Source organism: Pipistrellus hanaki, assembly GCF_964339955.1.
Source record: "Pipistrellus hanaki genome assembly, chromosome: 7".
Classification (NCBI taxonomy): domain Eukaryota; kingdom Metazoa; phylum Chordata; class Mammalia; order Chiroptera; family Vespertilionidae; genus Pipistrellus; species Pipistrellus hanaki.
The window spans coordinates 3,205,558-3,231,662 of NC_140509.1; the positions used below are offsets into that span (position 1 = coordinate 3,205,558).

The window sequence follows — 26,105 nt, forward strand, 5'->3', positions numbered from 1 at the left end:
CCGCCCTCACCCGCCCCACCGGCCCCACCGCCCCCACCGCCCCCACCGCCCTCACCGCCCTCACCCGCCTCACCGCCCTCACCCGCCTCACCGCCCCGCCCTCACTACCTTCACAGCCCTCACGGGCCTCACCGCCCTCACAGCCCCGCCCCCCTCACCGGCCTCACCGGCCCGCCCCCACCGGCCTCACCGGCCCCCACCGGCCTCACCGGCCCCCACTGCCCTCACCGCCCCGCCCCCACCGCCCTCACCGGCCCGCCCCCACCGGCCTCACCGGCCCCCACCGGCCTCACCGGCCCCCACCGCCCTCACCGCCCCGCCCCCACCGCCCCCACCGCCCCCACCGCCCCCACCGCCCTCACCGCCCTCACCCGCCTCACCGGCCTCACCGCCCCGCCCAGGCCCCGCCCTCACTGCCCTCACCGCCCCGCTCAGGCCCCGCCCCCACCGCCCTCACCGCCCCGCCCAGGCCCCGCCCTCACCCGCGGTGCCGCGGTAGCCCTCCAGGTGCAGGCGGTAGTAGTCAGCAGCCGAGTCCACCCGGAAGGAGTCGTACTGGGCGAAGGCCACCTCGGCCCCGGCCCGCAGGTCCACACGCATGGAGTAGTCCCCGGCGCTCGTCAGGCTGTGCAGGGCCTCGTTGCCTGCGGGGGGACCCTGCTGTCACCGGGCTCCGCTGTGCACGGGCCCCTTCCCCGTCCCCCACCCTGAGTGGCACTGACCCAGCCAGAACTCCCCGGAGAGGTTCCCGAAACCGTGGGCGTAGTCCTCCCAGTCCCGCCAGAAGTCCGTGCGTCCGTCCACGCGGCGTTGGAATACCTGGGAAGCGGGGGGGGGGGGGTGGAGGGGGGTGGGGGGGGGTGGGGGGGGCACCGTCAGCCTGTGGGCCCTGGCACATCCCGCCCGCCCCGCCGGCCCATGCCAGCCCATGCCCGCCCCGTGCCCACCCCGCCGGCCCGCCCCATGCCCACTCCGCCAGCCCGCTCCCTCTTCACCCACCAGCCAGCCGCCCCCGTCCGTCTCCATGTCACAGAACACGTCCAGCGGCCGCGCCCGGTCCCCGTTGAGGAAGATGGTGGTGGTCCTGGAGTTGCCCGCCCCGTTCTGCATCTCCTCCCCACAGTCCCGGGGGAAGGGGACCTGCAGTCCACCTGGGGGGGGCACAGGGAGGGTCAGTCCTCCTTCCAAACCGCAGACCCCTGCTGCCCACGCAGCCCCTGCCCGGCCCGCCCAGGCACCGGTGGTGAAGGCGGTGGACACGGGCGGCGAGAGGCCCTCGCCCCACACGGCGCGGAGCCGGGCTCTGTAGGAGGTGGCGGGGAAGAGGCCCCGGAGCTGGTGAGAGGTGGCGCTTCCCGGGAGCAGGATCTCCTGTGGGCAGAGAAGGGCCGGTCGGGGACACGAGGCGGAGCCCGCTGGGGAGGCAGCGGCAGAGGCAGCCCCGGAATGGAACAGGGAGAGCCGTGGCCAGGGGCGGAGGGAGGGGCACCTGGGTCGGTCCGTCAGGGGCGTCGTAGGAGAGCACGTAGCCGGTGGGCAGGACTTGGGGCTCAGTCCACGTAAGCAGGGCCGTGCGGGGCGTCACTTCTTTGGCCTCCAAGTCCTGGGGGCCTTCCAGCCCTGGTGGGGAGTGGGGGAGAGAAGATGGAGAGGAGCCCTTTGCACCTGCCCCGCCCCCCTCCCGGGCGGTACCTGTGGTGAAGGTGATGCTGGCTGCAGAGGTGAGGTTGGGGCCCCGCAGGCCATGCACGGTGGCCGTGTAGTTGGTGTGGAGCTCCAGGCCCTGCAGGGGGTAGTCCACAGCGCTGCCCGGGGCCGAGGCCTGCAGAGGGGGGGCTGGCCATGGTGGGGGGCGTCAGAGGCTGCCCTCGGCTCCGCCACAGCCCAGGCCGCCTCTGCTCTCCCTCCCGCCCTCGTCCCCTTGCGCTCACCGCCCGGGGCTGTGACCCTGACGGCATAGGTGTCCACCGGAGCCTGGGGCGGCTTCCAGTGCAGCTGGGCCGTTCCCTCCGTCAAGTTCAGCGCACGCAGCTGGGTGGGGCCGTCTGGAACTGGGGGGCGGGAGGCTCAGAGCGGACCTTCCTGCCCAAACCCTGCGGGGCCTCTGGCCCACGACCGGGCCCTCCGACACCCTCCCCTCTCTGGCCCCTCAACCGACGCCGCCGTGGCCTCCCGCCCGCCCGGCCTCACCCGTGGTGAGGAAGCCGGTGAGCGGCTCGCTCTCCTCGAAGCCTCGCACGGACACCACGGTCACCTCGTAGTGAGCACCTGGGACCAGCCCCTCGAGCTGCTGGGTCCGGGCTGCGCCGCTCACCTGCACGCTCCGGGGCTCCCCTGAAAACACAGCGGGCTAGGAGCCGCGGGAAGCGGGGGGCAGGGGGAGGGCGTGGGGGACACCAGACCAGCGAGGACATGGGCAAAGGGGGTCACCTCCGTCCACCAGCTGGTAGGACACTTTGAAGCTGTCGGCTCTGGACAGTGGGGGTGTCCAGCTGACCTTGACCGAGGTCTCCCCAATTTCGCTGAACTGTAGGTTCCGGGGGCTCTCCAGAACTGAGAGAGAGGTGTGCCGAGTAACGGGGTGAGCCATGGGGGGGCTCCCGTCCTGGATGCCCCTCCCGCCCCGGGCCCGCTGACGCCCAGCACGGCCGCTCACCTGGGCTGAGGGTGCGGGCGGTGCCCTGCACGCTGTCGGCCTGGTGGGGCCCGCGCAGCCCGTACAGCGTGAGGCTGTACAGCGTCCCGGGCCGCAGGTCCCGGAGCACGGCCGAGAGCCGGGAGCCGGGCACCGTCACCTCCCGCTGCAGCAGGGGCCGCGGGTGCGGCTCCAGGGTGCTGGCCGCCGGGACCCCGTAGCGGAGCAGGAAGGAGTCGAAGGCCCCGGGGGGCGCCTCCCAGCTGAGCCGCATGGAGCTGGTGGTCACGTCGGTGACGGACAGCTGGGACAGCCGCGGCCCTGGCTCCCCCGGCGACCGCCCGGCAGGTGCCGACCCTGCCCGGAGCGGTGGGAGGAGGGGTGAGGCAGACGTGTACCCGCTGGGAGACTTGGGCAGGTCCCCCTGCACCGCCACCCCCGGCCCCGGCCCTCCTGTGCAGGTGGCGCTGAGGAGGGGCTGGGTCCCCAGCTCGTGCAGAGCCAGGGCTTCCTCCCCACGGCCCCTCATGTTCTTCCCCTGCTCGCCGCCCTGGGCCCCCCGGCCCCACGGGCCCGCCTGGTGCTACCTGTGGTGCCCTCCGCGGAGACGGGCCCCAGGCGCCTCCCGTGGTGGAGGCCGTAGAGGAAGAACTTGTAGGGGGTGCTGGGCTCCAGGCCTGACACGCGCACCTCGTCCTGGTCGCCACCCACGAGCAAGGCCTGGGGCTGCCTGTCCGCGTCCCAGTACTGCACCACGAAGGAGTCGAAGGGGCCCCGGGCCCCCGTCCACGCGAGGCGCAGGGAGTCGGGGGCGCTGTCGGTCACGGCCAGCTCCCCCAGGCGGGGCCCTCCAGGGGTCTCGGGGGCCTCTGTGGCAGCTTGCCAGGGGGCGGGTGTGTCCTCTTCCGGGGCTGTGGGAGAAGCCCAGGGGAGAAGCTGTGTGTGTTTGAGCATGTGTGTGTGCATGTGTGTGTGCATGTGTGTGTGCGCACAGCAGGCCCTCCCGACTCCATTGTGTCGGCTCCTGAGTGGCCCAGGCCTGAGGGTGACCTGGCGTGGAAGCCAGGTGGGGGAAGGAAAAACTGAGGCCCTTCCAGCAGCTTTCTTCTCTGGAATCTGCCACAGCCCTGCTCCGGCCCAGAGCCTGCACCGGGTCTCCCCACCCACACTGTGCTGAGGGCCCGGGTGGAGGGGGCTGGGGAAGAAGGGGCAAGCCTGGGGGCTGCCGCTGCTCCAGGGGGCGATGGGGAGAGGGGCGTCTTAGAGCTGCCTGCACCTCAGCCTGGACCTTCCGGGGGCGTGAGGGTCTGGGAAGGGTCCTGGCACTGGGACCCGAGGGGACAGACCACGCTGCGGGAAGCAGCCCAGACTCCGGCCCGCTGTGAGCGGCGCAGGAAGTGAGGAGAAACCTCTGCAGGGGAGAGGAGTGGTGGGCTGCGGAGAGGGGCCTTGGTTTCCCTGACCCCCAGGCCCCTGGCAGAGTGGTGGCCAGAGCTCAGAAGAGTCCCAGGCTCACGGCCGCCACCGCCCTGCCTGGCCACCCCCTGCTTTCTATCGGTCCGGGCCTCCTCCACCCACTTCCCCATCCTGCACGCACCCCTGGCCTCGCAGCTGGTGAGGAGGGGCGGGGGGGCCGGGCAGGGCCTGCCTGCTGCGGGGGGGACCCTCATGGAGAAGTCTGTCTCCAGTCCCATTGTGATGGTCCAGCGAAGAGAATCATGGAGTCCGAGAGCCCCTGGCCCCAACTGGCCATGTGCCCCACCCTTGCCTGGTCTGTGGCTTGTGGTCTGGCAGTGGGTGAGGGTCAGAGACCCCTCCACCCTCCCTACGACACCAGCCGTTCCCGTACGCCCACCTCCTGCTCCTGGGCTGGGCGGAGGGGGGATGCGGGCGTTTATGAGCTCCAGGAGCTTGTTCATAACCACTGGCAGGTGCGGGACAGGGCAGGGTGGCTTGTCCAGCGGCCTCTGGGATGGGAACACAGGCCTGCGGGCCCGGGGCTCCTACTGCATCGCCAGCAGGGCCTGGAGGGACGCGCGCACGGCCAGTGCCCAGCGCGGGCCGGGCAGGGCCGGGCGTTTGCTTTGGTGCTGTGGCTGCCGCGCCCTGGCCGGCTCTGGGGAAGTGGGAGCAGGCTGGGCTCACCTGTGGTGCCCTCAGCAGAGATGGGGCCCAGCTGCTTGCCGCCTGCCAGCCCGTAGAGCAGGAACCGGTACTTCCGGTGGGGCTCCAGGCCACGGACGGTGGCCTCGTGCTGGTCTGCGGCCACCGGCACCGCCCGGGGCTGCCCGTGCCTGTCCTTGTACTGGACCACGAAGGAGTCGAATGCGCCCTGGGGGACCGTCCACGAGAGGCCCACGGAGTCTGGCGTCACAGCTGTCACTGTGAGCTCCCCCAGGCGCGGTTTGGCGTCTGGGACTGGAAAGGAGAGGGAGGTGCATGGAGAATGGCAGAAAAGGTGACACAAGCGGACAGCGTCCTCGGGCCACGTGTCAGGAAGGGGAGGCAGAGGAGGGGCAAGAGAGCAGCCGGGAAGCCCAGCCGGCATGCACCGAAAGGTCAGCGGTTCGATTCCAGTCAGGGCTGTGGGCTTGATCCCCAGTGGGGGCGTGCAGGAAGCAGCCGGTTGATGTTTGTCTCTCATCATTGATGTTTCTATCTCTCCCTCTCCCTTTCTCTTTCTAAAATCAATAAAAACACTGAGGATGGAGCTGGCAACCCAGGCATGTGCCCTGACCAGAATCACACCTAGGACCGTGCAGTCCTCAGACTGACACTCTAGCCCAGTGGTCAGCAAACTGCGGCTCGCGAGCCACATGCGGCTCTTTGGCCCCTTGAGTTTTTAGCAGAGGCCAGCTTAGGAATACCCTAATTAAGTTAATAACAATGTGCCTACCTGTATAGTTTAAGTTAAAAAAATGTGGCTCTCAAAAGAAATTTCAATCGTTGTTCTCTTGATATTTGGCTCTCTTGACTAATGAGTTTGCCACTGCTGTAGCCAAACCAGCTGGGGCAATAAAAATATATTTTTTTAAAAAGAGGATCCATGGAAGAAGGGGGTGTCCCTGGGGCTAAGAGGACAGGGAGAAGGACAGGGTGAGGGACAGGGAGAGCGCAGGGCTGGATCTCACAGGACCCCTCAAAGACACAGGCCCCAAGGTCTGCAGTGTGGAGCACAGAACATGACCGTCCCACTGTGGCCACAAGGGGGCGAAGGATGGCCAAAGGCTCCAGGGGGAAGGCGGCCTCTCGCCCGCACTCACCGGTCTTGGCGTCGGCAGAGAGTGGGCCGTGCCTTTGCCCGTCCCGCACTCCGAAGAGGAGGAATCGGTACTTGTGGGCCGGGGCCAGGCCGGACACGGTGGCCTCCCGGAGGTCTCCGCCCACGGGCACCGCCTGGGGCTGCCCCTGTGCGTCCCGGTACTGGACCAGGAAGGAGTCGAAGGGGCCCCCAGCCGCCGTCCAGGACAGGTGCACCGAGTCCGCGGTCACGGCGGCCACGGCCAGCTCCTCCAGGCGGGGCGCCCCCGGGGGCAGGGCGGCTGGAACAGAGCAGAGGAGGCTCGGGGTCAGCGCCCCCGACAGGGGTCCTTTCCGGCTACGGAACAAACACTGAGCAAACTGCCCTCAGGTGGTCACGGGGCCGGGCCAGGGAGGTGCCGCTCCTGGCAGTCCGTGGGGGCGGCTGCGGAGGGAGCGCCTCTGCTCACAAAGGGCCAGTGCCTTCCAGCAGGAGCCGGGCCCAGACGCCAGGCAGTCGGCCTGGCTCCACCCTCCGGGCCACCATGCCGCCCAGCCAGGGCCCGCAGGCCGCACAGAAACACCGCAGCAGCCAGAGGCTCCGCCAGGGAGGGAACTAAGCTACCGGGTGAGGCCAGGACTCTGACCCACGGACAGCAGTCTCCACCTTCCTCCGCGACCAGAGGACAGGGGCCGGGCACCGGGAGAGGGCCGGCCCTGTGAGGAGGGGGCCCAGGGGAGAGCGCCCCCGCCGCCCACTCACCGGTCAGGCCCAGGGCGGCCGCGGGGCCCACGCGCCGCCCCGCGTGCAGGCCGTACAGGTGCAGCTTGTACTTGCGCCCCGGCTCCAGGCCCCGCACGGTCACCGCGCTCTCCTCGCCCCCGACACGCACCACCTGGGGCCGCCCGTCCCTGTCCTTGTACTGCACGGTGAAGGCGTCGAAGTGGCCCCGGGCCACGGTCCAGGCCAGGCTCAGCGAGTCCGGGGAGGACCCCGTCACCGTCAGCTCCCCCAGCACGGGCTCCTGGGGGGCCTCGGGGGCCTCCGTGCTGGGCTCCGGGGGGCCGGGGGGCTCGTCCTCTGCAGCGAGAAGGACACACACAGGGAGGTGAGGCAGGCTCCGTGGGGAAGTCCCGTCTTCTCCTGAGCCTGGTCACGCCCGGCCCCGGGCCCTGCGGGTGCCCAGCGGGCACCACGGCCCAGCCCGGAGCAGAGGGGCCCCTGCGCCCACCAGCCGTCCCGCCCACTCACCCGTCACCCCGGTGGCGGAGGCGGGGCCCTGGCGCTGGCCGGCGTGGACGCCGTACAGGTGCATCTTGTACTTGTGGGCCGGCTCCAGGCCCGAGATGGTGACCCCGGCCTCGTGTCCCGGCACCCGCACCGCCTTGGGCTGCCCGTCCCCGTTCTTGTACTGGACCAGGAAGTGGTCAAACTGGCCCTCGAGGACGGTCCAGGCCAGGCTCAGCGAGTCCGGGGAGGACCCGGTCACCGTCAGCTCCCCCAGGCGAGGCTCCACGGGGGGCTCGGGGGTGGTGGTGGGCGGGACTTGGGTGGTTCCAGCTTCGAAGTCGGGAGCTGGACGAGCTGGACGGAGACATGGGGGACAGGTGAGGTCTCCTCCGCCCTCAGCGGAGGGCCCATTGCAAACATAAGACAGTGTTTGCCGTCCTCAGAGCTCTGACTCCCATTCTTTCTGGTCCCTCTAATGTCTCCTCCAACCCTCACAGTCAGCCTTCCTCCCCCATCTCCCCCGCAGCACCCCTGGGCCCCTCCAGCACCGCCTCCCCCACCCCACCAGCACCCCTGGGCCCCTCCTCCAGCACCGCCCCCCTCACCCCACCAGCACCCCTGGGCCCCTCAGCACAGGCTCTGCTCTGAACACAGGCCCATGGTCCTTGTGCGCTGGGCTCCCTGCACTGGGTCTGGGGGCATCTCACTCCTCTGGCTCAGGACTTGGCTCCCAAACACCTCAGCCTCCCTGGCCCTGCGCCTCCTCGGTCCTCAGCTGCCCGGACCTCCCTCTGAACTCCTCTCCCTTTTCCCCTCCCCACACACCTGCAGCCCAATGTCCTGGCCTGGGTCACCCACACCTCTCCCCTGTGGGCCCCTGCCTCCTGCTGTTCCCGCCTCCCTCCCACCCCTCTGCTCAGGGTCAGAATGGGACCGAATATGCTCGGTGATGGAGTCGGTCTTACTTAAAGCTGCACAACCCTCTGTGCCCGCAGGAGCCCTGCTGCCTGAGCTGCCTACCTCTGCACCCCTTCTCGGGACTGCCCCCCACTCCCAGCATTCCACCCAAACCCTGCGGTGCCCCCGTGCTCCCCGTCCCCAGCCTTTGCACACTGTGCCCCGTGGATGTGACCCACTCTGTCCTGTGGTGCCGTCACCGTGCCGACGCCGGCCTGACCGCGGCCTCAGCTGTCCTGGGGGAGTGTGGACGGGCTGCCTAGGCCTCCAGCCCAGGCCTGGCCTGCCCCAGGGCTTCCTGTCATACCCCGTCTACTGTCCCCCCTGCTTGGCCTGTTCTGTGGGTTCCCAGCCTGTCTTCCCACCACCGGGAGCCACATTAGGAAAGACCTTGTCTCTCTGCCAAGTTCAAGGTCGACCGTGAGCTCCCGCGGCGAGGCCCAGGGCTCCCATGTTGGCTGACCCCGTCCTAGGTCTGGAGAGGTCTGACCCTGAGCTGGGGGCGGCGGCAGAGGCTGCCCCTGAGCTCCTCCAGCCCGTCAGGCCTCCCGGCGCCAGGAGGCCAGGGGCGGGAAGGAAGGGACGCGGCGGGACTCCCCCCACAGGCTCTCAGGAAGTGTCCGCCCCCGGGCCTGAGGTGTGGCCCGAGCCTGGAGACCAGCAGCATCACTGCCCAGGCCCCTGTGGGGGAGCCACTCTGCAGCCCAGCCCCTGCCAGGCACGGCCTCCACCGGGACCCCGGCCAGCGTGAGCCGGGGCGGGGGACGGTGTGTCCCCGAGGACGGCGACAGAGGCAGTCTCCCAGGCCCTCCGCCCGCCGCCCACTCACCGGTCAGGCCCAGGGCGGCCGCGGGGCCCACGCGCCGCCCCACGTGCAGGCCGTACAGGTGCATCTTGTACTTGCGCCCCGGCTCCAGGCCCCGCACGGTCACTGCGCTCTCCTCGCCCCCGACACGCACCACCTGGGGCCGCCTGTCCCTGTCCTTGTACTGCACGATGAAGGCGTCGAAGTGGCCCCGGGCCACGGTCCAGGCCAGGCTCAGCGAGTCCGGGGAGGACCCCGTCACCGTCAGCTCCCCCAGCACGGGCTCCTGGGGGGCCTCGGGGGCCTCCGTGCTGGGCTCCGGGGGGCCGGGGGGCTCGTCCTCTGCAGCGAGAAGGACACACACAGGGAGGTGAGGCAGGCTCCGTGGGGAAGTCCCGTCTTCTCCCGACCCTGGTCACGCCCGGCCCCGGGCCCTGCGGGCGCCCAGCGGGCACCACGGCCCAGCCCGGAGCAGAGGGGCCCCTGCGCCCACCAGCCGTCCCGCCCACTCACCCGTCACCCCGGTGGCGGAGGCGGGGCCCTGGCGCTGGCCGGCGTGGACGCCGTACAGGTGCATCTTGTACTTGTGGGCCGGCTCCAGGCCCGAGATGGTGACCCCGGCCTCGTGTCCCGGCACCTGCACCGCCTTGGGCTGCCCGTCCCCGTTCTTGTACTGGACCAGGAAGTGGTCAAACTGGCCCTCGGGGACGGTCCAGGCCAGGCTCAGCGAGTCCGGGGAGGACCCGGTCACCGTCAGCTCCCCCAGGCGAGGCCCCACGGGGGCGCCCGTAGCGGGCTCCGCTTCGGGGGCTGGAAGAAAGGCAAACAAGCTCTCCGGTTGCTGGAAGAGCTGCTGAGACCCCCCCTCCTGGTTCCTGGTGCGACTGGCCACCTCCCGCCTTGAGGCCTGCCTGCTCCCTCCTCGCAGGCCTGCTTCCTCTGTGCCTGCAGCTCCTGCCTGCTCCTCAGTCCTGCTCCAATGTCACTGTCTCTTCAGGACCTCCCTTGCGTTCCCCACCTACTTAAAGTTTCAATCCTCCCAACTAGAACCTACCTTCCTTTTTAAAAAAATAATTTTTATAAATAATTGTTTTTTATTGAAACATTACGTATGGCCCCTTTCCCCGTCATCGACCCCCTCCAACCCGCCCCACTCCCCACCCCAGGCCCTCACCACCCTGGTAGATCACACACACACACACACACACACACACACACCCGCCTTCCCTCTGCGATTCCGCACTCTGCTCCAGGCTTCCATGTCTCTGATCCACTCCGTTCATCAGTTTATTTTTTTCATTAGATTCCAGATGAGAGTGAGATCATGTGACACTTGTTTTCTCTGACCGGCTTATTTCACTCAGCATGACACTCTCCAGGTCCCCCCATGCTGTCTTTTCTCTTTTACTGCTGCATAGCATTTCCTGGGGTGGATGTACCACAGCTTTTTTACCCACTCATCCACTGGCACGTGGGCTGTTTCCAGATCTTAGCTGTTGTAAATTGTACTGCAATGAACATAGGGGTGCATACATTCTTTCTGATTGATGTTTCCAGTTTCTTGGTATTCCTAGAAGTGGGGTCCCTGGGTCAAATGGCAGTTCCACATTTAATTTTTTGAGGCAACTCCACAATGTTTTCCTCAGTGGCTGCAGCAGTCTGCATTCCCACCAGCAGCGCACTAGGGATCCCCTTTTCCACGTCCTCACCAGCACTCGTCATTTGTGCGTTTGTTGATGGTAGCCATTCAGACAGGTGTGAGGTGATACCTCATTGTCCTTTTAATTTGCATCTCTCTGATGATCAGTGACTTTGAGCAATTTTTCATATGTTTCTTGGCCATCTATGTGCCCACTTTGGAGAAGTGTCTAGGCCATCTATGTGCCCACTTTGGAGAAGTGTCTATTTTGGTCCTTTGCCCATTTTTTATTTATTTATTTTTTATTTTATTATTTTATTTTTTAAATATTTTTTTATTAGGTTATTATTTTTGTACATATACCAATGCCCCCCCTCCCATACATACCCTCCCTCCCCAGAGTTTTGTGTCCATTGGTTGTGCTTATATGCATGTATACAAGTCCTTCAGTTGATCTCTTATCTCCCCCAGATCTCCCTACCTTCCCCGCTGTAATTTGACTGACTGCTTGTTGCTTTACTGTCTCTATATCTATCTTTTGGTTCTTCAGTTTATAATGTTCTTTATCATCCATAAATAAGTGAGGTCATGTGGTGTCTCTCTTTCATTGACTGGCTTGTTTCACTCAGCATGATGTTCTCCAATTCCATCCAGGTTGCTGCAAACGATGAGAATTTTTTCTTTTTTATGGCAGCATAGTATTCCATTGTGTAGATGTACCACAGTTTTTGGATCCAATCATCTGCTGATGCCTTTGCCCATTTTTTAATTGGCTTGTTTGTCTTTTGTTAAGTTGTGTGAGTTCCTTGTATATTTTGGACATTAACCCTTTATCAGATGTATCATTGCCAAATATGTTCCCCCATACACTGGGCTCCCTTTTCATTTTGTTGCTTTTTTTGTTGTTGTGCAGAAGCTTTTTATTTTGATGTAGTCCCATTTGTTTATTTTCTCTTTCGTTTCCTTTGCCCTAGGAGATATATCTGTAAACATATTGCTACAGTCGATGTCTGAGATTTTGCTGCCTGTGGTTTCTTCTAGGATTTTTATGGTTTCATGTCTTGTGTTTTAAGTCTTTTATTCATTTTGAGTTTATTCTTGTGTATGCTATAAGCTGGTGATCTAGTTTCACTCTTTTTTTTTTGCATGTATCTGTCCAATTTTCCCAACATCATTTATTGAAGAGACTTTTTAAAAAATATATATATTTTATTGATTTTTTACAGAGAGGAAGGGAGAGAGATAGAGAGCTAGAAACCTCGATGAGAGAGAAACATCGACCAGTTGCCTCTTGCACACCCCCTACCGGGAATGTGCCCACAACCAAGGTACATGCCCTTGACCGGAATGGAACCCAACCTTTCAGTCTGCAGACCGACGCTCTACCACTGAGCCAAACCGGTTTCGGCTGAAGAGACTGTCTTGACTCCATTGTATGCTCTTGCTTCCTTTGTCAAATATTAATTGAACATAATGGCTTGTGTCAATTTCCAGGGTCTCTGTTCTGTTCCATTGGTCTACATGCCTGTTCTTGTGCCATACCAGGCTGTCTTGATTACGGGCTTTTAATATAACTTGAAATCTGGATATCGGTTCCTCCAATTTCATTCTTCTTTCTCAAGATTGCTGCGGCGCCCTTACCCAAGTCGCTCAGTGGATAGAGCGTTGGCCTGTGGACTGAAGGGTCCCGGGTTCGATTCCGGTCAAGAGCATGTACCTTGGTTGCGGGCACATCCCCAGTAGGAGTTGTGCAGGAGGCAGCTGATTGATGTTTCTCTGTCATTGATGTTTCTAGCTCTCTATCCCTCTCCCTTTCTCTCTGCAAAAAAAATCAATAAAATATATACATATTTTAAAAAACATTGCTGCGGCTATTCAGGATCTTTTTAGGTTCCATATAAATTTTTGGAGTATTTTTCATAATATGTTATTGGTATTTTAGTAGGGATTGCATTGAATCTGTAAATTGCCTTGGGTAGCATGGATATTTTAATGATGTTATTTTAAAAAATATGTATTTTATTGATTTTCCACAGAGAGGAAGGGATAAGGATAGAAAGCCAGAAACATCAATGAGAGAGAAACATCGACCAGCTGCCTCCTGCACACCCACACAGGGGATGTGCCCTGTTTGGGTTTGTGACTATGTATTAGATCTGTACATCTCTCAATTTCTAGTGTAGGATGGTGTCAAGCTGTTTCTGACTAATTATCTTAGGCAAAGACTCAAAGCCTCCAGAGACTGCCACTGTCTACAGACTTATGATAGGATTTGGTTTTGAATTGCCCTCAGGCAATTGTCCACAGGATGGTAAGAGTTTTTTTCCCCACAGGTTGGTGCAATTGCTTCTGCCTGGAGGCTAATTGTTATTCTCAGTCTCTTAATGGGTTTTTCAATAGGTTTGTCAACTATCTGCCTCCAACTATCTGTATAGCAAATGTCTGCATGAGAAAGATCACCTCTGCATAGTGAGAGAATGACTCAGCACAGGGAACTTGGGGTGTCTGCCTTCTGAGCTCTAACCCCAGAGCTCCAACCCTGGCTTCTGCTCACAGCTCCAGTCCACTCTGCCCTCCCTCTGCCCGAGCACAAGGTGAGTGGCTCTACAGAGAATTTTGTGCATTCACTTTTTAAGAGGGTGCCTGAATTTTCAGCTCTCTCTCCCTGGCAGATAGAAGCCCTGATGTTTTTCCAGCCAAATGTTATGTAGGTACTCTTCTCAGTTCTGGTGATTTCTGCTGGGGGGGACACAGCTTGGGGATTTGACCCCAGAGTTCTCAGTGGCACCCCCACAGCTGAGATATCTCTCCAGGACTTCAGTTTCTGTCTGTTGGAGCCCAGCCAGCTCTTTTGTGCCTTGGCCCTTCCAACCAGTCTTTATGCAATCTCCACTTTCCATCCTCTATTATCAGGGTTTTCTCCCGTGAGTCTTCCATTAATTATTCCAGAGGTTTTTCCGTATTTCAGTTGTAATTCCAGTTTGGTCCTGGGAGCGTGTCTCTGCAACATCCACTTACTCCACCGCCACTTAAAATCTGCCTGTCTACCTTCTTTATTTAGACCAAATTTCAGCAACAAATTTGGAAAACAAGAAATATGATAAAACCAGGAGACTGTAGCAGTGACTGATACTTGAGGACACAAAGAAATGACTGTTCATTTTTAAGGTACAATCCTTATCATAGGTCATTTTTAAACAGCCTTTTTAAAGAGAGGACTGTAAATATGGTGAGGAAGTGCAGTTGAATGTAAAAACACAGCAGTGGTCTACTCTATAAGGAATACCACTTGGCTCTACAGAGGAATAAAGTACTGCTTGAGGCTACAACATGGGTGGACCTCAAACATGTGCTCAGGGAAGAAGCCAGACAATGCACACGGGAAACACACTACAGATCCACAAGATGCATACTGAAAGAGATGACTTTTCTGGTATGTGAATTATGTCAATCAAGTGGTTAATAAAGAGGCATTCTGTGACGAGCCTCCTGGAAGAGCTGATATATGGTGGAAGCAGGTGATGACCCTGGGCCTTCATTATTCCACTCTTCCTGCTTGTTTGAAATTGTATATATAAATGCTGGTTGATTGCATTCATATTCCAAGACCTATATCCCAGACTCCCCAAAGAGCTCTTTCCAGAGCTGCAGGCCCAGCGGAGAGCCACACGGCATGGCAGGGGTCGCTTGACGCTTCAGTACCCAAGGCCTCCCGGATGGCTGGGCCCTGCCCTGAAACCTGCTTCCTGGCCGTGGACCACCCCTGTCCTGAGCTGCCTAGTGGATGGGGTGTGGGTCAGAGGTCGAGAGGTTATGGACTGAACTGGAAGAGACTCTGACGCCACTACAGAGACCTTTCCTAAGCCCAACCCTGGGACCCTTCAGTAGCCACTCACCGGTCAGGCCCAGGGCGGCCGCGGGGCCCACGCGCCGCCCCCCGTGCAGGCCGTACAGGTGCATCTTGTACTTGCGCCCCGGCTCCAGGCCCCGCACGGTCACCGCGCTCTCCTCACCCCCGACACGCACCACCTGGGGCCGCCCGTCCCTGTCCTTGTACTGCACGGTGAAGGCGTCGAAGTGGCCCCGGGCCACGGTCCAGGCCAGGCTCAGCGAGTCCGGGGAGGACCCCGTCACCGTCAGCTCCCCCAGCACGGGCTCCTGGGGGGCCTCGGGGGCCTCCGTGCTGGGCTCCGGGGGGCCGGGGGGCTCGTCCTCTGCAGCGAGAAGGACACACACAGGGAGGTGAGGCAGGCTCCGTGGGGAAGTCCCGTCTTCTCCCGACCCTGGTCACGCCCGGCCCCGGGCCCTGCGGGCGCCCAGCGGGCACCACGGCCCAGCCCGGAGCAGAGGGGCCCCTGCGCCCATCTGCCGTCCCGCCCACTCACCCGTCACCCCGGTGGCGGAGGCGGGGCCCTGGCGCTGGCCGGCGTGGACGCCGTACAGGTGCATCTTGTACTTGTGGGCCGGCTCCAGGCCCGAGATGGTGACCCCGGCCTCGTGTCCCGGCACCCGCACCGCCTTGGGCTGCCCGTCCCCGTTCTTGTACTGGACCAGGAAGTGGTCAAACTGGCCCTCGGGGACGGTCCAGGCCAGGCTCAGCGAGTCCGGGGAGGACCCGGTCACCGTCAGCTCCCCCAGGCGAGGCTCCACGGGGGGCTGGGGGGTGGTGGTGGGCGGGACTTGGGTGGTCACAGCTTCGAAGTCGGGAGCTGGACGAGCTGGACGGAGACATGGGGGACAGGTGAGGTCTCCTCCGCCCTCAGCGGAGGGCCCATTGCAAACATAAGACACTGAGGAGCAGAGTCTGCCGTCCTCGGAGCTCTGACTCCCATTCTTTTTTTTTTTTACTTTTTATAGAGAAAAATATTTAATTCTTATAGTAAGAAGAGAATATGTAAGTCTATTCAGAATTGTTTAGAGGCATAACTCACAAGACTTTATGCAATCGTTTGCAATTCTGTTACTTCTCAGTCACTTGAGTTCCAAATCTCTGCTACGTGTATGAGCAAAATCTTTTGCTATTACTTAGGCTGGAAGATCCCTCCTCCAGGCTATGTGGTATATTGTTTCTCAAATTGGTATTTTTTTTTTTTAACTAAATAAATCTTTATTGCTCAGATTACTACAATTGTTTCTCCTTTCTCCTGCCCCACAGCTCCCTTCCACCCGGTTTCCACCCCACCTTCTGCCCTTCCCTCCTCCCCCATTGTCCTCATCCATAGGTGTACGATTTTAGTCCAGTCTCTCCCTGCATTGCCCACACCCCTTTCCCCCTGATAATTATCAATCCACTCCCTTTCTTTGCCCCTGATTCTATTATATTCACCAGTTTATTCTGTTCCTCAGATTTTTAATTCACTTGATTTTTAGATTCACTTGTTGATATATATGTATTTGTTAATCATAATTTTTATCTTTACTTTTTTCTTCTTCTTTCTCTTCTTAAAGAATACCTTTCAGCATTTCATATAATTCTGGGTTAGTGGTGATGGACTCCTTTAGCTTCTTCTTATCTGTGAAGCTCTTTATCTGCCCTTCAATTCTGAATGATAACTTTGCTGGGTAGAGTAATCTTGGTTGTAGGTTCTTGCTATTCATCACTTTGAATATTTCTTGTCACTCCCATCTGGCCTGCATAGTTTCTGTTGAAAAATCAGCTGATAATCATATGGGTGCTCCTTTATAGGCAACTAACTGTTTTTCTCTTGCTGCTTTTAATATTCTCTCTTTGTCTTTTGCCCTTGGAATTTAATTATGATGTGTCTTGGTGTGGTCCTCTTTGGATTCCTTTTGTTTGGGGTTCTGTGCGCTTCCTGGACTTGTAAGTCTATTTCTTTCACCAGATGGGAGAAGTTTCCTGATATTATTTCTTCAAACAGGTTTTTAGTATCTTGCTCTTTTTTTCTGGCACTCCCATAATTCTGATGTTGCTACACTTGAAGTTGTCCCAGAGGCTCCTTACACTATCATCAACTTTCTGGATTCTCTTCTCTTCTTGCTTCTCTGGAGGAGTGTTCTTTGCCTCTTTATATTCCAAATCTTTGACTTGATTCTTGTGTTCCTCTAGTCTGCTGTTGGGTCTCTGTATAATATTTTTTATTTCAGACAGTTTATGTTTAATTTCTAGTTGGCCCTTTTTCATATCCTCGAGGGTCTTGTTAAATTTATTGGCCTTTTCTAAGAAATTCTTGAAAAACCTTATAACCATGGTTTTGAACTCTATATCCAGTCTTTTGTTTGCCTCCATTTCTTTCGTTTAAGATCTGTTTCCTTGACTCGGCATTTTCACTGCTTCCCTGAATTGGCAGGATGGCTCTATGTGCTCAGTGTCTTATATGGGCTGATGGGTCAGCTTCCCCAGCTACCTGAGGTAGACTCTCTTCGTCCTCCCCTTTGGTTACATCTTGATTGTTGTTGGTATCACTGGGAGGAATTGACTCCAGGCCAATTGGATGTATCAGCTGTGTCTATGCCGGGATACCTTCTGTATTAGAGACAGTCTTATAGGACCAGACTTGCAAAATTGCAACAGCCTCTGTGCTCAGCCCAAGCTGAATCTCAGGGCTGAGTTGACAGTCTTGGCTTCCTATCTGCCCTGCCCTTGTGCATGTGCCTCAGACCTCTGCCTTCCACAGATCCCCTGAGTTTCCACCTGACTGTCCAGATTCCCCTTGTAAGAGTGTGGGTGCCCCAGGGGCTCACCCAGAACTGGGTTTCAGTGCTCAGTGCAGTTGGAACTGGGGTTCAGTGCAGGCAGGAGCTTCCGACTCTTTCCGCTATGGAGAGGCTGCAGCAACCTCCGCAGTCAGACCTCTCTGCGTGCACTCACTGGCTCATGATTCTACACCCTGCCTGCTGCGGCTCCCGGCTCCCCCTAGTTTCCCAGTCTCTGAGCTCCAGGTGCCTTTCTCTACAGTCCAGACTCCACCGGTATGAGCCTGGGCCCACGGGGTTTCAGCTGGGGCTGGGCTTCCATTCCCCTCCGGCCAGCCAGGCACTCAGCCGCCCTTCCTCTCTGCCCGTGTCTCCCTACCTCAGAGCTTTGTGGCTCCCAATCCGATCCCTGAGCCTCTCTCCTTTCTAGTATGGATTTCCCACTCAGCCACCTGTCCTGTGGCTTTGGATGATGTCCGTACTGTCTTTTAGTTGTTGTGTGAGACAGCAGTTTAGGTGCTTACCTAGGCCACCATCTTTGTTTTCCCCTCCTAATTCCAATTCTTTCTGGTTCCTCTAATGTCTCCTTCCTCCCCCATCTCACACCCCTCACAAGCACCACTGTGCTCCGTGCTCCAGCACCCTCCTCCCCCACCCCAACAGCACCCCTGTGAACCCTCCACCACACCCGCCTCCCCCATCCCACCAGCACCCCTGGGCCCCTTCAGCACAGGCTCTGCTCTGTGGGCTCCCTCCACTGGGTCTGGAGGCATCTCACTCCGCTGGCTCAACTTTGCTCCCAAAGAGCTCAGACCCGATCAGAAACCTGAATCCTCTTGGTGCCCCCGGGCTCTCCTTCCCCAGCCTATGCACCAGCTGTGCCACCCTGGATGTGAGCCACTCTTTGTCCTATGGTGCTGTCTCCGTGCCAACCTGCCTGACTGCAGCCTCACATCCCGGGCCTGGCCTGCCTCAGGGCTTCCTGTCATTAACACCCCCACCCCCCGCCCCCACTCTGCTTGGCCTGTTCTGTGGGTTCCCAGCCTGTCTTCCCACCACCAGGAGCCCCATTAGGATAGACCTTGTCTCTCTGCCAAGTTCAAGGTCGACCGTGAACTCCCGCGGCGAGGCCCAGGGCTCCCATGTTGGCTGACCCCGTCCTAGGTCTGGAGAGGTCTGACCCTGAGCTGGGGGCGGCGGCAGAGGCTGCCCCTGAGCTCCTCCAGCCCGTCAGGCCTCCCGGCGCCAGGAGGCCAGGGGCGGGAAGGAAGGGACGCGGCGGGACTCCCCCCACAGGCTCTCAGGAAGTGTCCGCCCCCGGGCCTGAGGTGTGGCCCGAGCCTGGAGACCAGCAGCATCACTGCCCAGGCCCCTGTGGGGGAGCCACTCTGCAGCCCAGCCCCTGCCAGGCACGGCCTCCACCGGGACCCCGGCCAGCGTGGAGCCGGGCGGGGGGCGGTGTGTCCCCGAGGACGGCGACAGAGGCAGTCTCCCAGGCCCTCCGCCCGCCGCCCACTCACCGGTCAGGCCCAGGGCGGCCGCGGGGCCCACGCGCCGCCCCGCGTGCAGGCCGTACAGGTGCAGCTTGTACTTGCGCCCCGGCTCCAGGCCCCGCACGGTCACCGCGCTCTCCTCGCCCCCGACACGCACCACCTGGGGCCGCCCGTCCCTGTCCTTGTACTGCACGGTGAAGGCGTCGAAGTGGCCCCGGGCCACGGTCCAGGCCAGGCTCAGCGAGTCCGGGGAGGACCCCGTCACCGTCAGCTCCCCCAGCACGGGCTCCTGGGGGGCCTCGGGGGCCTCCGTGCTGGGCTCCGGGGGGCCGGGGGGCTCGTCCTCTGCAGCGAGAAGGACACACACAGGGAGGTGAGGCAGGCTCCGTGGGGAAGTCCCGTCTTCTCCCGACCCTGGTCACGCCCGGCCCCGGGCCCTGCGGGCGCCCAGCGGGCACCACGGCCCAGCCCGGAGCAGAGGGGCCCCTGCGCCCACCAGCCGTCCCGCCCACTCACCCGTCACCCCGGTGGCGGAGGCGGGGCCCTGGCGCTGGCCGGCGTGGACGCCGTACAGGTGCATCTTGTACTTGTGGGCCGGCTCCAGGCCCGAGATGGTGACCCCGGCCTCGTGTCCCGGCACCCGCACCGCCTTGGGCTGCCCGTCCCCGTTCTTGTACTGGACCAGGAAGTGGTCAAACTGGCCCTCGAGGACGGTCCAGGCCAGGCTCAGCGAGTCCGGGGAGGACCCGGTCACCGTCAGCTCCCCCAGGCGAGGCTCCACGGGGGGCTTGGGGGTGGTGGTGGGCGGGACTTGGGTGGTCACAGCTTCGAAGTCGGGAGCTGGACGAGCTGGGCGGAGACATGGGGGACAGGTGAGGTCTCCTCCGCCCTCAGCGGAGGGCCCATTGCAAACATAAGACAGTGAGGAGCAGAGTCTGCCGTCCTCAGAGCTCTGACTCCCATTCTTTCTGGTCCCTCTAATGTCTCCTCCAACCCTCACAGTCAGCCTTCCTCCCCCATCTCCCCCGCAGCACCCCTGGGCCCCTCCTCCAGCACCGCCCCCCCACCCCACCAGCACCCCTGGGCCCCTCCTCCAGCACCGCCCCCCCCACCCCACCAGCACCCCTGGGCCCCTCCTCCAGCACCGCCCCCCTCACCCCACCAGCACCCCTGGGCCCCTCCTCCAGCACCGCCCCCCTCACCCCACCAGCACCCCTGGGCCCCTCAGCACAGGCTCTGCTCTGAACACAGGCCCATGGTCCTTGTGCGCTGGGCTCCCTGCACTGGGTCTGGGGGCATCTCACTCCTCTGGCTCAGGACTTGGCTCCCAAACAGCTCAGCCTCCCTGGCCCTGCGCCTCCTCAGTCCTCAGCTGCCCGGACCTCCCTCTCTCTGAATTCCTCTCCCATCTCCCCTCCCCACACACCTGCAGCCCAATGTCCTGCCTGGCCACCCCAGCAATCCCCTGTGCTCCCCTTTCTCCTGCTGTTCCCGCCTCCCTCCCACCCCTCTGCTCAGGGTCAGAATGGGACCGAATATGCTCGGTGATGAAGTCGGTCTTACTTAAAGCTGCACAACCCTCTGTGCCCGCAGGAGCCCTGCTGCCTGAGCTGCCTACCTCTGCACCCCTTCTCGGGACTGCCCCCCACTCCCAGCATTCCACCCAAACCCTGCGGTGCCCCCGTGCTCCCCGTCCCCAGCCTTTGCACACTGTGCCCCGTGGATGTGACCCACTCTGTCCTATGGTGCCGTCACCGTGCCGACGCCGGCCTGACCGCGGCCTCAGCTGTCCTGGGGGAGTGTGGACGGGCTGCCTAGGCCTCCAGCCCAGGCCTGGCCTGCCCCAGGGCTTCCTGTCATACCCCGTCTACTGTCCCCCCTGCTTGGCCTGTTCTGTGGGTTCCCAGCCTGTCTTCCCACCACCGGGAGCCACATTAGGAAAGACCTTGTCTCTCTGCCAAGTTCAAGGTCGACCGTGAGCTCCCGCGGCGAGGCCCAGGGCTCCCATGTTGGCTGACCCCGTCCTAGGTCTGGAGAGGTCTGACCCTGAGCTGGGGGCGGCGGCAGAGGCTGCCCCTGAGCTCCTCAGGCCCGTCAGGCCTCCCGGCGCCAGGAGGCCAGGGGCGGGAAGGAAGGGACGCGGCGGGACTCCCCCCACAGGCTCTCAGGAAGTGTCCGCCCCCGGGCCTGAGGTGTGGCCCGAGCCTGGAGACCAGCAGCATCACTGCCCAGGCCCCTGTGGGGGAGCCACTCTGCAGCCCAGCCCCTGCCAGGCACGGCCTCCACCGGGACCCCGGCCAGCGTGGAGCCGGGCGGGGGGCGGTGTGTCCCCGAGGACGGCGACAGAGGCAGTCTCCCAGGCCCTCCGCCCGCCGCCCACTCACCGGTCAGGCCCAGGGCGGCCGCGGGGCCCACGCGCCGCCCCGCGTGCAGGCCGTACAGGTGCATCTTGTACTTGCGCCCCGGCTCCAGGCCCCGCACGGTCACCGCGCTCTCCTCGCTCCCGACACGCACCACCTGGGGCCGCCCGTCCCTGTCCTTGTACTGCACGGTGAAGGCGTCGAAGTGGCCCCGGGCCACGGTCCAGGCCAGGCTCAGCGAGTCCGGGGAGGACCCCGTCACCGTCAGCTCCCCCAGCACGGGCTCCTGGGGGGCCTCGGGGGCCTCCGTGCTGGGCTCCGGGGGGCCGGGGGGCTCGTCCTCTGCAGCGAGAAGGACACACACAGGGAGGTGAGGCAGGCTCCGTGGGGAAGTCCCGTCTTCTCCCGACCCTGGTCACGCCCGGCCCCGGGCCCTGCGGGCGCCCAGCAGGCACCACGGCCCAGGCCGGAGCAGAGGGGCCCCTGCGCCCACCAGCCATCACAGTGGGAGCTGCAGGCCCCCGGGAGCCCGCCCACTCACCCGTCACCCCGGTGGCGGAGACGGGGCCCTGGCGCTGGCCGGCGTGGACGCCGTACAGGTGCATCTTGTACTTGTGGGCCGGCTCCAGGCCCGAGATGGTGACCCCGGCCTCGTGTCCCGGCACCCGCACCGCCTTGGGCTGCCCGTCCCCGTTCTTGTACTGGACCAGGAAGTGGTCAAACTGGCCCTCGAGGACGGTCCAGGCCAGGCTCAGCGAGTCCGGGGAGGACCCGGTCACCGTCAGCTCCCCCAGGCGAGGCTCCACGGGGGGCTCGGGGGTGGTGGTGGGCGGGACTTGGGTGGTTCCAGCTTCGAAGTCGGGAGCTGGACGAGCTGGACGGAGACATGGAGGACAGGTGAGGTCTCCTCCGCCCTCAGCGGAGGGCCCATTGCAAACATAAGACAGTGAGGAGCAGAGTCTGCCGTCCTCAGAGCTCTGACTCCCATTCTTTCTGGTCCCTCTAATGTCTCCTTCAACCCTCACAGTCAGCCTTCCTCCCCCATCTCCCCCGCAGCACCCCTGGGCCCCTCCTCCAGCACTGCCCCCCCACCCCACCAGCACCCCTGGGCCCCTCAGCACAGGCTCTGCTCTGAACACAGGCCCATGGTCCTTGTGCGCTGGGCTCCCTACACTGGGTCTGGGGGCATCTCACTCCTCTGGCTCAGGACTTGGCTCCCAAACAGCTCAGCCTCCCTGGCCCTGCGCCTCCTCAGTCCTCAGCTGCCCGGATCTCCCTCTCTCTGAATTCCTCTCCCATCTCCCCTCCCCACACACCTGCAGCCCAATGTCCTGCCTGGCCACCCCAGCAATCCCCTGTGCTCCCCTTTCTCCTGCTGTTCCCGCCTCCCTCCCACCCCTCTGCTCAGGGTCAGAATGGGACCGAATATGCTCGGTGATGGAGTCGGTCTTACTTAAAGCTGCACAACCCTCTGTGCCCGCAGGAGCCCTGCTGCCTGAGCTGCCTACCTCTGCACCCCTTCTCGGGACTGCCCCCCACTCCCAGCATTCCACCCAAACCCTGCGGTGCCCCCGTGCTCCCCGTCCCCAGCCTGTGCCCCGTGGATGTGACCCACTCTGTCCTATGGTGCCGTCACCGTGCCGACGCCGGCCTGACCGCGGCCTCAGCTGTCCTGGGGGAGTGTGGACGGGCTGCCTAGGCCTCCAGCCCAGGCCTGGCCTGCCCCAGGGCTTCCTGTCATACCCCGTCTACTGTCCCCCCTGCTTGGCCTGTTCTGTGGGTTCCCAGCCTGTCTTCCCACCACCGGGAGCCCCATTAGGATAGACCTCGTCTCTCTGCCAAGTTCAAGGTTGACCCGTGAGCTCCCGCGGCGAGGCCCAGGGCTCCCATGTTGGCTGACCCCGTCCTAGGTCTGGAGAGGTCTGACCCTGAGCTGGGGGTGGCGGCCAGAGGCTGCCCCTGAGCTCCTCAGGCCCGTCAGGCCTCCCGGCGCCAGGAGGCCAGGGGCGGGAAGGAAGGGACGCGGCGGGACTCCCCCCACAGGCTCTCAGGAAGTGTCCGCCCCCGGGCCTGAGGTGTGGCCCGAGCCTGGAGACCAGCAGCATCACTGCCCAGGCCCCTGTGGGGGAGCCACTCTGCAGCCCAGCCCCTGCCAGGCACGGCCTCCACCGGGACCCCGGCCAGCGTGGAGCCGGGCGGGGGACGGTGTGTCCCCGAGGACGGCGACAGAGGCAGTCTCCCAGGCCCTCCGCCCGCCGCCCACTCACCGGTCAGGCCCAGGGCGGCCGCGGGGCCCACGCGCCGCCCCCCGTGCAGGCCGTACAGGTGCATCTTGTACTTGCGCCCCGGCTCCAGGCCCCGCACGGTCACCGCGCTCTCCTCGCCCCCGACACGCACCACCTGGGGCCGCCCGTCCCTGTCCTTGTACTGCACGGTGAAGGCGTCGAAGTGGCCCCGGGCCACGGTCCAGGCCAGGCTCAGCGAGTCCGGGGAGGACCCCGTCACCGTCAGCTCCCCCAGCACGGGCTCCTGGGGGGCGTTGGGGGCCTCCGTGCTGGGCTCCGGGGGGCCGGGGGGCTCGTCCTCTGCAGCGAGAAGGACACACACAGGGAGGTGAGGCAGGCTCCGTGGGGAAGTCCCGTCTTCTCCCGAGCCTGGTCACGCCCGGCCCCGGGCCCTGCGGGCGCCCAGCGGGCACCACGGCCCAGCCCGGCGCAGAGGGGCCCCTGCGCCCACCAGCCATCACAGTGGGAGCTGCAGGCCCCCGGGCGCCCCGCCCACTCACCCGTCACCCCGGTGGCGGAGACGGGGCCCTGGCGCTGGCCGGCGTGGACGCCGTACAGGTGCATCTTGTACTTGTGGGCCGGCTCCAGGCCCGAGATGGTGACCCCGGCCTCGTGTCCCGGCACCCGCACCGCCTTGGGCTGCCCGTCCCCGTTCTTGTACTGGACCAGGAAGTGGTCAAACTGGCCCTCGGGGACGGTCCAGGCCAGGCTCAGCGAGTCCGGGGAGGACCCGGTCACCGTCAGCTCCCCCAGGCGAGGCTCCACGGGGGGTTGGGGGGTGGTGGGCGGTTCTGAAGGTTCCTCCTCGTTGTCCCCAGGAGCTGAACAGAGACGGGAGCAGAAGGGCCTGAGAGAGGCGTCGGGCTGGCCGGTGCAGGACGTGGGGCGGCAGCTCCTCCCGCTCACCTGTCAGGGCCTCCACGCGGACGGGGCCCAGGCGCTGGGGGCCCCGGATCCCGTACAGCTCCACGCGGTACCTGTGGCCGGCCTGCAGGCCGGAGAGGGTGACGTCCCTCCGGCCGCCCCCTGCACTGACCGCGCGGCGCTGCCCTTCCTGGTCTGTGTACTGGACCTCGAAGGAGTCCAGCTGCCCCTCCGTGACCGTCCAGGACAGGCGCAGGGTGTGTGGGGTGGCCTGGACCACCGTCAGTTCCCCGAGCTGCGGCTCCGCCTCTGCAGGGCGTGGGGCTGTGGCCCCCGCTCCGTCGTCCTCCCTGGGGGCTGTGCAGAGACAGGCAGAGGCCGTGAGGGGTCTGTCGCCGCCCCAGGTCTCCGGGGGGAGGAAAGGGGCGGTACGCGGTGGCCAGGGGCGCCACCCATTGCTACACAGCGAGCCACTTCCTCGCGTGATGCTAAACACAAGACACGACACGAAGGGCCGTGTCCGGTTCTGCAGGGGATCTCCCCAAAGGGCATCTGCAGCCGCCGCCGTGGCCGCGCTGCCCGCCAGGGGCGCAGCGGATTGGGGTTCAGAGACACGTGTGCCCAAACGTGAGAACTCTGCTGCATGTAAATTATCTCCATATCGCAGATCCTTTCCCCCAAAAAGGGTCCTAGAAAGTTCAGAAATGGCGAGGGGGGGAGAGGGAGAGGCGAGAGAGGCGGGGACAGGGAGAGGGGGGAGAGGCGGGGAGAGGGGGGAGAGGGAGAGGGGGAGAGGGGGAGAGGAAGAGGGGGGGAGAATGAGAGGGGGGAGTGAGGGGGGTATAGGGGGGAGAGGGAGAGGGGGGAGAGGGAGAGGGGGGAGATGGAGAGGGGGGAGACGAGAGGGGGGAGATGGAGAGGGGTAGAGTGGGGACAAGGAGAGGGGGGAGAGGTGGGGAGAGGGAGAGGGGGGAGAGGGAGAGGGGGGATACGGAGAGAGGGGAGAGGGAGAGGGGGGAGACGGAGAGGCGAGAGAGGCGGGGACAGGGAGAGGGGGGAGAGGCGGGGAGAGGAGAGGTGGGAGAGGGAGAGGGGGGAGAGGGAGAGGGGTAGAGGAGGAGAGGAAGAGGGAGGGGGGAGAATGAGAGGGGGGAACGAGGGGGTATAGGGGGGAGAGGTATAGGGGGGAGAGGTATAGGGGGGAGAGGGAGAGGGGGGAGAGGGAGAGGGGGAGAGGGAGAGGGGGAGAGGGAGAGGGGGGAGAGGGAGAGGGGGGAGAGGGAGAGGGGGGAGAGGGAGAGGGGGAGAGGGAGAGGGGGGAGAGGGAGAGGGGGGAGAGGGAGAGGGGGGAGAGGGAGAGGGGGAGAGGGAGAGGGGGAGAGGGAGAGGGGGGAGAGGGAGAGGGAGAGGGGGAGAGGGAGAGGGGGAGAGGGAGAGGGGGCAGAGCCGGAGGAAGGCGGACGGGCGGCCCAGCCGTGCACTCACCTGTCACGGCGAGGGCCGAGAGGGGCCCCAGGCGCCGGCCCCGGTGCAGCCCGTAGAGCAGCAGCTCGTACCTGCGGGCGGCGTCCAGGCCCCGGACGCTGGCCTCCCTGAGGCCGCCCGCCACAGGCAGCACCTGGGGCCGCCCCGCCCTGTCCTCGTACTGGACGGCGAAGGAGTCGAACTCGCCCTCGGGAACCGTCCACGAGAGCCCCACGGAGCTCGGGGTCACGCCTGCCACGGTCAGCTCCCCCAGGCGCGGCTCGTGGGGGCGCTCTGCGGCCGTAGCGGGCGGAGGACAGAGGGCCGGTGAGCGCTCGGGGGACAGCTGCCCCAGGCTCCGGCTCTGCGGCAGCCACGTGGACAAACGGGCCCCGTGCTGACCGCAGTGGGCGGGCCCGTCCTGGGTCAGCGTCTCCCGACATGAGTCCACCTGCCCCTGACTGCGCCGCTGCTGCCC

At 63.3% G+C, this 26,105-nt stretch overlaps 1 protein-coding gene and 1 long non-coding RNA gene across 3 annotated transcripts in view; both read right to left on the reverse strand.

Moving 5' to 3' along the window:
* LOC311626233 overlaps positions 1–26,105 on the reverse strand; it is a 1,185,289-nt gene that overhangs the window by 519,991 nt on the left and 639,193 nt on the right. The gene's annotated exons all lie outside the window — the stretch shown is intronic.
* TNXB (tenascin XB) overlaps positions 1–26,105 on the reverse strand; it is a 65,994-nt gene that overhangs the window by 853 nt on the left and 39,036 nt on the right. Inside the window, exons 14-39 of one of the 2 annotated variants that reach the window (XM_084890990.1) lie at positions 24,206–24,520; positions 23,800–24,120; positions 23,282–23,599; positions 21,556–21,888; positions 21,039–21,356; positions 19,171–19,503; positions 18,682–18,999; positions 14,893–15,225; positions 14,404–14,721; positions 9,382–9,678; positions 8,893–9,210; positions 7,128–7,460; positions 6,639–6,956; positions 5,899–6,177; positions 4,781–5,053; positions 3,223–3,546; positions 2,657–2,992; positions 2,431–2,553; positions 2,191–2,334; positions 1,932–2,051; positions 1,693–1,836; positions 1,490–1,620; positions 1,239–1,371; positions 1,000–1,151; positions 723–819; positions 483–644 (exon numbers count right to left, since the gene is read on the reverse strand). In XM_084890990.1, coding sequence (XP_084747116.1) covers positions 483–644; positions 723–819; positions 1,000–1,151; positions 1,239–1,371; positions 1,490–1,620; positions 1,693–1,836; positions 1,932–2,051; positions 2,191–2,334; positions 2,431–2,553; positions 2,657–2,992; positions 3,223–3,546; positions 4,781–5,053; positions 5,899–6,177; positions 6,639–6,956; positions 7,128–7,460; positions 8,893–9,210; positions 9,382–9,678; positions 14,404–14,721; positions 14,893–15,225; positions 18,682–18,999; positions 19,171–19,503; positions 21,039–21,356; positions 21,556–21,888; positions 23,282–23,599; positions 23,800–24,120; positions 24,206–24,520 — 6,591 coding nt within the window. The remainder of the gene's footprint in view (positions 1–482; positions 645–722; positions 820–999; positions 1,152–1,238; positions 1,372–1,489; positions 1,621–1,692; positions 1,837–1,931; positions 2,052–2,190; positions 2,335–2,430; positions 2,554–2,656; positions 2,993–3,222; positions 3,547–4,780; positions 5,054–5,898; positions 6,178–6,638; positions 6,957–7,127; positions 7,461–8,892; positions 9,211–9,381; positions 9,679–14,403; positions 14,722–14,892; positions 15,226–18,681; positions 19,000–19,170; positions 19,504–21,038; positions 21,357–21,555; positions 21,889–23,281; positions 23,600–23,799; positions 24,121–24,205; positions 24,521–26,105) is intronic. The other variant, XM_084890991.1, reaches the window with a different exon arrangement.